Here is an 11090-nt window from a genome sequence, read left to right as displayed (position 1 = left end):
CCTACGGTGGTTGGGTGCAGTGCATGAACACGTAGAGGAATGGAGTCAATATGTATAACTGAAGGGCGAACTGTTAAAGGGTGGAGATTGCGGCGCCGCCACATAGACTGCAGTACACCTCCTAATGGTCCAGTGTTTGCGAACTTTTCTCTCGAATAGAACCAACAAATGGATGGTGGAAAGGAGGCACGACCGAACAAAGTAAGCCGTCGATCCATTTCCTTCATGGGTGAGCAAGTAATGCGCATCTATTATGTACTTGGGTTTACTTGGGCCTGACCCAAGCCTACGCTGCAGAGTTGTACGAGCCGCCCTTCGACCTTGTTTAGTTGTCAAAATTTGGAGTGCCAAAATTACTGTACCAGCACTGTAGCGTTTCGTTTGTATTTGTGAATTATTGTCCAAACATTGACTAATTAGGCTCAAAAGATTCATCTCGCAAAGTACAACAAAACTGTGCAATTAGTTTTTAATTTCGTCTACATTTAGTACTCCATGCATGTACCGCAAGTTTGATGTGATGGGGAATCTTCTTTTTGCATAGTGTCAAAGTTGGGAGTTAGGGGTGAACTAAACAAGGACGTCATTTCCTTTATGGGCGGGCTAGGCCAAGGTTTCAGTGCCGCCGCCAATCCTCCTTCCAACCCCTAACCACACTTAGGGGGTGTTTGGATTGTAGAGCTAAAGTTTAATCCGTGTCACATCGAATATTCGGAGGCTAATTAGGAGAACTAAATATGAGTTAATTATAAAACTAATTGCACAGTTGGAGGCTAAACAGCAAGACGAATCTATTAAGCCTAATTAATTCATCATTAGCAATGGTTAATGTAGCAGCACATTGTCAAATCATGGACTAATTAGGTTTAATAGATTCGTCTCGCCGTTTAGCTTCCATATCTGCAATGGGTTTTATAAATAGTCTATGTTTAACACTCCTAATTAGTATCTAAATATTCGATGTGATAGGGACTAAAGTTTAATCCGGGAATCCAAACAGCCCCTTAGCACATGGCTCTAGCTTTGCTATGATTGGGAAGTACATGAAAGAGAACCATACAAAAGGTAAATTCTTACAAAATATCTATCAAATCCTCCATGAATTTTTTTCTTCATCGCCGTGCCTAAGTAAAGGAAATATTTACATGGAACTCTCATATACTTCATTGGAATGGACTAGTCCATAAGAATTTCCTGAATTAACGAAGAATTAAAATGGGGAGTTACGAGCTTTGTTTGCCACATGTTAAAATCGAAGACATCATTCCTATACGATGACATGCTTCCAACTGTTGGAATTTCTTACTCTATAGAATAATTCAAAGTTAATTCTACAAGCACACAGAATCACTGTTGTAGTATTTTACCCGGGAGTATTCCAAAGTATAATATTTATATTTCCCACGAGGAAGCCCTAATGGCTTAGACGATACTACAACTTACGAACTACAGCTCAGCGAGGGTAACGATAAATAGGCGTGATAACTGTGACACACGAGCACTCTATAAATAAAAGATAAATAAGGGTAGCTAGTCAGGAGGACAACGAGACCAAGATAGATTCCTAAATACTTCTATGTTCTTCAATCACCTCTAGAGCAGAGCGATAGGGGATAGAAAAATAAACCAGGATTCTTCAGCGTGCTCATAAAGCGCGCTTTATTTGCCTTCTGGTAAATTGTAAAAATAAATACAACGTTTGGCCCTTGTCAAGATGAAAACTTCATTTACAGAAGCAGACAAATTCCCATTGATCCCGGGATGGACTAAACTGTAAGAATTAGGCTTGGTTGCAACCCAATGCTTAAATTATGATGTACACAGCTTCATAAGGAAAGTCAATGAAAATGGTTAGTAGAGTTTCCTTTTAAGTACGAATATGTGTACCCACACCTTGAAATGACTGGTTTCTGATGGCGTTTACTAATGCACAATCAGACGAAGAAACTTGTTTGAGCATCCTGAGACCAACCACTGACTTTGTACAGTTGCACCAACATTTTGCTGATATTCCCTAACTAGTCTAAAACTTCACCAAAAGTGAACCAGTTATTGAGCTAGAAAAGAGATGCAATCTGATTTCAAGTGAAGATCTCCACATGATGTCAAAACTGTCGAAAGCACAAAGTCATCAACATCATACCCTTCTTGCTGCATTAGGTACATGTATTTTAAAGCCTCTTTGCAGAGTCCATTCTGGGTAAATCCTGTAATCATCACTTTCCATGTTACTAAGTTGTGCTCTGGCATGGCATCAAAGACTCTTCGAGCTTCATCAACTTTCCCACACCGCATATACATATCGATCAGTGAGCATCCCACAAATACATTTGAGAAAGCTTGGGTCTTGTTAACAACACCATGGATCCTCTTTCCATCCCGCAGAGCCTCCAATCTGGCACAAGCTTTCAAAGCTGACGAATAAGTGTAAGTATTTGGTGTCACACCATCCCATAACATCTCATCTAATGATTTAAGCGCTTCAACATTATGGCCAAGGTTGTTGTAGCCTGAAATCATAGCTGTCCATGCGACAGCATCACGGTCAGGCATTGCTTCTAGAATTCTTGCAGCATAAGTATGCTCCCCACATTTGGAGTAGAACCAAACAAGTGTACTCCCAATTTGAAGATTATCTCCCATACAGTTCTTCATTATCTGTGCATGCAGTTCCTTTCCAAGATACTTAGACTGCATAGAGCCACAAGCACTAAGGAGACCAACAATAGTGAGGTTGTTAACAAATACTCTACGCATCTTCATCTTCCGGAACAACAAGACAGCTTCTTCACCATAGCCACTTTGCGCGTATCCAGAGATCATTGAAGTCCATGTAATTGTGTTTCTTCTTGGCATCTTATCAAATACTGCCTGAGCATCAAACACCTCACCACATCTGGCATACATTGTGACAAGAGCACTCCCAACATGGATATCATATTTGTATAGCTTCTTCACAATAGCACCATGCAACTGCTCCCCAAATCTTAGAGCCTTCTCCTCTGCACAAGCCTTGAGGATGCTGCACACAGTGAACTCATTGGGGCGAAATCCCTCGGCCACCATCATCGGGAACATCTGAAGAGCTTTGTTACCATGCCCATGCTGCACATAAGCCGTGATCATTGTTGTCCATGAGACAACATCGCGGGAGGCCATCCTATTAAACACAGCTGAAGCAGCGGCAACATCTCCACATTGAGCATAGAAGTGCGCAACCGCACTGTCCACTATCATATTGCTCCACCCACCCTTCATAATGCAACAGTGCACCTGGCGCCCCAGCTTAGCATCGCATTGCTCCCCACAAGATTTCAACAGGCAAACAAAAGTCAAGCTGTTACCTTGCACTCCAGTGGCCAGCATATCCAAGAACAGCCTCACAACCTCACTGTGGCGGCCAAGCTTCTGATACCCATTCATCATCGCAGTCCACGATACGACGCTCCTGTCGCCCATTTCGTCGAACACCTTCTTCGCATCTGCAACCTCATCGAACTTCACATAAGCGCTGATCAGATTGTTGGACACGAACACCCCCAGGCTGTCGAGCGACCGGAGGGCAACCGCATGTGCTCTCCGGACGCCCGTCTTGCTCCGGCAGGAACGCAACAAGAACGCGACCGCCTCGGAGTCCGGCAGCGACGGCGCAGCCGAGCCCGGCAAATCCCCTCCCCGGTCTTCATCCGCAGGGTCCCCGTGGCCATCACCCCGGTGGGATTGGGAGAGCAAAGATTGGTTCTTGGACTTGAAAGCTTGCGCCCTGACGCGGTGGGACTTGCTCTTATTGCTCCTCCCCTGCTCGCCGGAGCAGAGCGCGCTTCGAGGCAAGCTGCTTGGGTGATGCGGCGGGGGCGGAGAACAGGTCTGGATTCGAGGGGAAAATGGAGAGCAGCAGAGTAGCATCAGGATAGCTTCCCCGTCCGGGGCGCGCCTGGAGTCGGAGAGAGAAGAGGAAAGAGCAGAGAAATAGGCGCGACCGAGCCGGAGGCGGCAGGGGGGCGAGAGGAGGGGAAGAGGCGGCCGCGGCGCGGGTGCTGGTGGCAACAGCGGGAGAGGAGGTGGCCGGCGGCGGCGGCGGCCGGCGAGGCGGTGCGGATGGGAGGCTGCGAGGGTGAGCTGGTTTTGATTTTGTGGGGAGAGTTTGGATTTTTTTGGGTGAGTGGTCACACATACACATGTTCAGGGTTTAAGGCTCCATTTTCAATTTTTTTCATCCTTATATTTGCGGTAAAATTTAGGATGTGGTCCCACATGTCATACTGTGCGCGCAACTGCATGGCAAAAAAAGTGGGCTACCTGACAAGCCTTGCGTGTGATGAAAACGCGCGAGGGACCGAAGGGAGGAAAAAATCGATGATTCCGCTAGAAACTGCGGATTTGGTTAGGTACCCGTCCGCTTTGCCGTCCCTCATTTTTCTGCATGGGTGGCTGTGATTATATTCCTTTAATCCTTTAATCGTGCCTGTTTTACATGGTTCACGGTTCCTTTTGGATGGTCTTCATTTGTTATCGCCTTCCTTTTTCATGTCTCGCAGATTGCCTTCCTTTTGCATGGTCGCCTCTCCTGACCCTACTCCGTCTCCGTGTGCTTGCCATCCATCACGGTCGCCTACTCGCCTCCGCACACCACAACATCGGCCGGCGGAGGCGCCATTCAGCCTCCACAACCGACGCCGACTCTTCCACAGTCAGCCGCCGGCAAGTATGAGCCACTCTGACTCTTCCTCTGATTGATTTGTTGCTTCCCCCTCTGATCCACAATACGTTCCTTGATGAATGGAGCTCCTGCTTGCACAAGACTCGATGAAATGGTCCTGTGAGTTTAGGCCATGATTGGTAGGCGCACTAGTTCCTAACCAGACTACCTCTAACCCACACTAATTTTAACCAGGATAAACTAATGCAAAGTGCTCATATTTGGTTAGGTGGCTTGTGAGTTTAGATAGTGTTTGGTTGCTATGCTCATGTTTGATTGGCTGCATAAGGTGATAAGATGATCCTGTATTTGCTAGAGGTGAAGTTACCATCGCCCCATCCTCTCCAATCCTCTCCTCCCTCCCCGCATCTACTACTCCTCCCAATCCCCAACCCTGATATTGCGCTGCCGCATCGCCGCTATCCTCGCGGTGTCGCTTCTGCTCCCGCTCGCCCTCCCGGACTCCTCCTCCCTTCCGCCGCCACCACCACCAGTACGTATGACGAAACTGTTATTCACAATAAAAAATCGAAACTGAATCAAACGATGAATCAAACGGATAAGTATCTTGGCTCGTGTTGATGTGACTCTGTCCGTGTGTGCGGTGTGCACACCTTTGGTAGCAACAAAAATCTAAATCTAAGGCTAAAAAAATGATGCACAGATATGGCATGGCAATATCTCATGATGGCCATTCAAAAGCTCAAAATCTATTAGTACTAAGGTGGGACCAAAGGTCAACATTGGACCCAAGACAAAGCTACTAACAGCAAGCCAAAGCTCATAGACAAACTGCACGCTTTGTGTATAGGGATGGCAATCGGACCCGCATGCAGATGCGGGCACATGCGCGGGTGCCGCACCCACAAGGGTGTGGGTGCGGGTGCCAATCACACCCGCGGTTCTTTGCAGGCGGGCTCGAGTTATGTGCGAGTCTAGCGTGGGCCTTCGTTCTTATCCATGCCTCCCTCAACCAAGGGATCTTTGAGATTTCCGTATTTACATTTAAGCTCACATATGCAAATCATATAACCATCTCCTCGTACATGTTATGAGTTACTCTCACCCTTTCAATTTTATTGATTCTCGGTCTCTCAATCTCACTGGTTTTGTTACCGGTAACGTACTTGACTACTTGTGAGTTGCTCTTGTTGATAACTTTTGTTGCGTTACTGAGTTTTGATTGTGAGTTATGATTGCTATCGCTCTTATTTCCGATTATATTTGTTACTTAGATGATAACTTAGGTGCTAAAATGTTGTTATGATTCATATGTCACCATTTAGGATCGGTCGGTATTATTAACTGGTACTAAAGGGGTACTAGTGTTATTGCCCGGTACTAAAAGGCCTTCGAAAATCGATAATTTCTACCCGGTACTAAATTCATAAGTTAGTACCGGATGAAAAGCTGTCTGGTACTAATGTCAAGGACGAATGCTCATATTTCTAGTAGTGATTTCACGCGCGGGTCTATTCGAGGGTGGGTGTGACCAAATACCGTGGGTCTTGTTGAGGGCGGAATTTTACTCCACCCGCACCTCACCTGACCCATTGACATCCCTACTTGTGTCCTTCTTGTTTATAAACAAGAATCTTTTTTTTTGAAACATTAAGAATCTATTTACTCTCCCAACTTCTACAGGTAGCGGAACATAATAAAGCACTACCAGTTTTTCTAGTCACGTGGCAAAATTCCTTCCTGATCATTAGTTAGATGATTTACATACACATACAGCTGAAGAACATCTAACTAGCTGCAACCAAGTGAACAACTGCTAGGAAACCAAATCGAAGTGCAAAACTAAAACCTTTCACCAGAACCAGAAAGAATCAAGGCAATGATACAGGGGGGCATGCAAAGCATCTCAACTAGTTATGACCTCACAACACGAATATATGTTCAGATATTTGCAGATAATAGCCTATGTCAAGCCACCTTTTATTGGTTCATACTTAATACCAATCCTTTACAATTTGTGCTGATAAATAAGCAATTCCATAGAAATGATATGCACGTATGTTCTAACTCTTTTAGGAGGAATGAGATTTCAATTTCTACATGAAACTCAACACACCATGGATGGCTACAATAGTGGTTCACAGTTGGCACCCATTGTTTTCCCCCATAGTCCAGGACTCTAGGGCACGGCAAAACTAAGATTTGAAAGCCAACAGCCAACAATATCTTGAATTTTCACAACCCCAACATCTAAAATAGATACAAAAGTGGGGTCTCATGTTACTCTATTGAGATCAAAAGTCTGGGGAATGCGAATATGCACAAGCAGTTCTCCTAATTGAGTTTGCCTATTGGTTGCTTCTGATACTGGACGTTCATTAGGGCGGGCAGAGCCCCCTCAACGCGTCAGTCACACAGTGATACTGGCATAAAATCATTCCTGGGACCACCCACAAAGTTGACTATTAGCACAAAACCATTAGTGTAGATATCCACGTCCTCTTGTTAGTACACAAACTAAACCTTTGCTCTACACAGGTTTGGAAACTAGATCTAGATGGCTCATGCTAGCAGTAGAGATGAGGAACACACATGTCCGGTTATACATATAGGCCAACCAACCTTCCATTACTGCAGCACTCAATCCCCAACAGCTACCCCTTTGGTAGAGAATTTAATTTGTTCAACTCATGGTGCCACATGCGTTGAGTGAGTTGCATAGTCTTTAGTTGCAGTATTTAAAACGGTAAAGTAAAGACATGTGGAATGCATCTTTAGTTGTAGTATTAAGTGGTAGCAGTGGCCAATGGCCAACGGCCAAGTAAAAGCTACTTAATCACCACAGATCATAGCTATGAAATGTCAATTCGTCATTCAAGTGTATTCATTTAGTTTATCAACTTCTCAAGAGGGACTGCGATACTACTGTCACAAAAGAAAATTGGGTAGAAAAAGAACAGAGATGGACATGTTAAGACGCCAAGAAATGTCTAAGGAGCGCATAATTCCTCTTCATGTACGAGTAATACACTGTTATAAATCACACCTAAGGGAAAATGTGTAAGCATAAGCAAACAAGATTTCTGCTTCTGCTTCTCTGGATGGATCCTTTTCCAGTTTACATTGACAAACAGCTTAAGAGTACAAACAACATGCTGCAAGAAACAAGTGGCAGCTGTTTATTCGTGATCAGCTTAGGATGCTTTGCAGAGGCCGGAAACTATTCCATTTTCTAAAAAAAGAAGAAGATGAAGCAACACTACTGATCTCAAAACATTGACAAGGTAGTCTGTATGGTTTATAGCTGAGCTGCTGCACATATGTATAACTCCATCAACCAACCAGACAATCACAAACCAACTTATCTCACATATTTCTAGCTTTCTTCATTGCACTTTCGTAGTTTTCACCAACAATAAAGAAGACAACTAGGCAACTAGCAGTATAAGATTAATTTGCAATCTACATAATTTACTCTGAAGCTACAATCAGGACAAGTAGTAATTGATGACCAAGAAATGGAATTTCAGCTCCCACCCAGCTTAGCTCACCGAGCAATTGGAACCTCATTCGTAACAAAATGTGCAATTGTGCATGCATTGATATTTCCACTCCCGGTACAACCCATCCCCAACCCAAGTTTACTCTCTGCCCCAGATCAATCACAGCTAGTATCAACTTCATCTCGGGAACATCCAAACAAACTAATCACTAGTCTCAAAACACCTCTGGAAACTGAATGGCTCCTAATGCTAAACTGTTGGAGGAAGGCAGGCAAATATCTGGTTATATATGGAGGGCAGCCAGTGATAAGTTGTATCATCTTTTTGCAGCACCCGATTGGGCCTGGCAGCCAGTCCTTAGCAAGAGAAATAGCTTTGAGTGACTGGTGGTGTCACATACATGGAGCTGAGTTGCAGTCCTCCACAACATGGATGAGATGGAAAGGACCAATATGGAAAAACATAGACATAATCCCAATCAGTTCATCTGAATCTGCATCCCCTGTTACTTATCAAAAAACAGAGCAGATGGTATGCTTTAACTAGTAAGAAAAATACTCTTATAGTATGTGTCAGACAACAACAGATGATCTGGGTGAATTTAAGAAACTGAAAATTAAGGCACATATGTCATGTATAGGCAGTAACACCGCTGCAAAAGCAAAACCATCAGTGATAAGTAGGAACCAATGGTAATCAGCCAGATTACAGCTGCTTAATCTCTAAAGATCATATCTACGAATTGTGGCATTGGTTCATCATTCAGTTGAAATCAATTAGTTAGAAAAAATAAGGGAAAAGAAGGCAAAAGGAAATGTGAAATCCACTCACACTTCTCTATTTCATCTTCCCCTTCAATACAAAGCATACAAAAGAGAGAATTTTCAAGTGTAAGCAGTCAAGTTTCCAAGCTCCTGCTGCTGTGTCTGGTTGTTTTACAAGATCAACAGCTTAAGAAAAAAAACAGCCGGTACAGCAAGCTAGTGAAAGCTGCTAGAAAGTAACACTACAGGTGTCAAACCTCACAATGACATTGCCAAATTGGCCAGTGTCATTTTAGCTGCATATATACTTCCTTCAACCAAACAAACAATCATAAAGAACCGAGCTCCAACTACAAACCAAAAGATTTCTAGCTTAAACTTTTCATACTTTTCACCAACACACCAAAGACAAGGACAACTAGTAGTATACAATCAATTGCAATCTACATAATTTACTCTGCAACTACAATCAGGACAAGTGGTAATCAGTCACCTCGAATTTAATTCCAGCTCCCACCCATCCAGGTGGCTAGGCCGGCAATAGGAACCTTGTTCCCATCAAAATGTGCATGCACAATGCCACAGAGATGGTGAAGATGGCCATGGACTTGGCACCGAGGTACTTGACGGCAACTAGCCCCCTCTCAGCGACCTCATCACGGGCGATGACAATGCTCTTCCTGGCCCCATCAGACATCCGCTGTGCTAGGAAGTCAAGGAACGACCGGACAGTTTCCGCTGTGACCCTGCCTGTGACATCCAGAACGAACCTCCTGTTGCTCGGCACAGCCAGCGTGCTTGACACCTTCTGGATCACGCAGTTGGTGTCTGAATTTTGCCCCACACGCTCCATTGCTAACGCCTCAATGCGAGCAACGGAAGCCTCCTTAGCCAGCTGCCGCGACGTCCTGAGGAAGGTTTCCACGGCGCCGTTGCAGACGGAGACGGCCAGGTCCTTGACCTTGGCCTCGTGCCTTGGGTCGGAGAGGCCAGTGAGCAGCTGGTCGTTGGTGCGGACGGCGGCTGTGCGGTCGAGGTAGGCGGCGACCGCGGTGCTGACGAAGACTCGGACGAGGTCCGCGGCGGCCTCCTTGCCCGTGGCGCTGCAGAGCGCAGCCAACCACCGCGGCTCCTCGCGGTCGCCGGCCGCCGCAGTGCGGGTGTCGCAGGAGGACAGGACGAGGTTCCTGGCGAAGCTTCCGACGACAGCGGAGGCGAATCCGGCACCTTCGGGGGAGAGGAGGCGGTCCAAGATCCGATCTTGGAGCGGGGTTTGGGGGTTTTGCTGCTGCTGTTGACGCAATTGGTGCTGATGAGAGGAGATGGCGCGGAGGACGCCGGAGGCGAGAGACTCGGAGAGGGAAGATGCAGCAGAGGAGACGGGTTCGGAGGCGGCGAGCTTGGAGAGCTGGAGGAGGCTCCGCGGGACTTGGTCGGAGTCGGAGCGGAGGAATTCGGCGAGGTCGGAACCGACCTGGGAGACGGCGTCGGCAAGGGAGAGGGCGGCGAAGATACGGCGGCGGTGGTGGCGGTAGAGGCGGTAGAGGCCGTACCCGGCTGTGGCCGCGGCGGCGGCCAGGAGAAGTCGGCGAGCGCGGCGGCGGCGGGAGCAGAGGCAGGCGGCAGCTAGCGAGTCCATCGAGGTAGGGGACCGAAAGGGGGAGGCGACGGCGCGAGCTGAGGTGTGGAATTGAGAGGGGGACCTCACAGTTAGCGCGCTTGCTCGCTCCCTCCCTCCATGCCTCGCGCCGCGCCGGCGCTCGGAGGAGGAAGAGCAGAGAAGACTGGATCGGAGGAGGCTAGCCCGGGTCCGAGTCGTGTCCAGTCGTGCTGGTCTCTAACAGCGCGTCCTATACATATACACTACTAGTATACTGTTAGAGCCACCCCGGTTGACCACACCGTCTACTCATATACTCCCTCTTTTCCAAAATTTAAGTCATTTGATTTATTTGGTGCTAAACTGAACTTAATTTATAAAACAGTGTACCACCATCTACTACATCAAATTAAGTTTCAATAATTTTGATAATGTGTTTATTTAGGTCTGTAGATGTTAGTTAAAGTTTCACTTAGGATAAAACTAAAATAATCTATATTTAAGAATAAAAAAAATAGTTTGTATTATTAGATGCCATCGTTCTAAATAGCACCCCCTTCATT

General features: G+C 46.0%; 2 protein-coding genes across 2 annotated transcripts; both read right to left on the bottom strand.

The window, feature by feature from the left end:
* Nucleotides 1-1622: 1622 nt before the first annotated feature.
* Nucleotides 1623-4153, bottom strand: LOC117837971 (pentatricopeptide repeat-containing protein At4g18520, chloroplastic). The gene has a single exon (XM_034717808.2). The coding sequence runs from the start codon at nt 3904-3906 to the stop codon at nt 2050-2052; it is 1857 nt and encodes a 618-aa protein (XP_034573699.1). The 5' UTR covers nt 3907-4153; the 3' UTR covers nt 1623-2049.
* Nucleotides 4154-8978: 4825 nt separating this feature from the next.
* Nucleotides 8979-10751, bottom strand: LOC117837973 (protein PHLOEM PROTEIN 2-LIKE A10). The gene has a single exon (XM_034717809.2). The coding sequence runs from the start codon at nt 10564-10566 to the stop codon at nt 9457-9459; it is 1110 nt and encodes a 369-aa protein (XP_034573700.1). The 5' UTR covers nt 10567-10751; the 3' UTR covers nt 8979-9456.
* Nucleotides 10752-11090: the final 339 nt, after the last annotated feature.

The sequence above is a fragment of the Setaria viridis genome, chromosome 9 (assembly GCF_005286985.2).
Source record: "Setaria viridis chromosome 9, Setaria_viridis_v4.0, whole genome shotgun sequence".
In the NCBI taxonomy this organism is placed as follows: domain Eukaryota; kingdom Viridiplantae; phylum Streptophyta; class Magnoliopsida; order Poales; family Poaceae; genus Setaria; species Setaria viridis.
The sequence above is the reverse complement of the archived record's forward strand: the minus strand, read 5'-3'. Positions and strand labels throughout refer to the sequence as shown.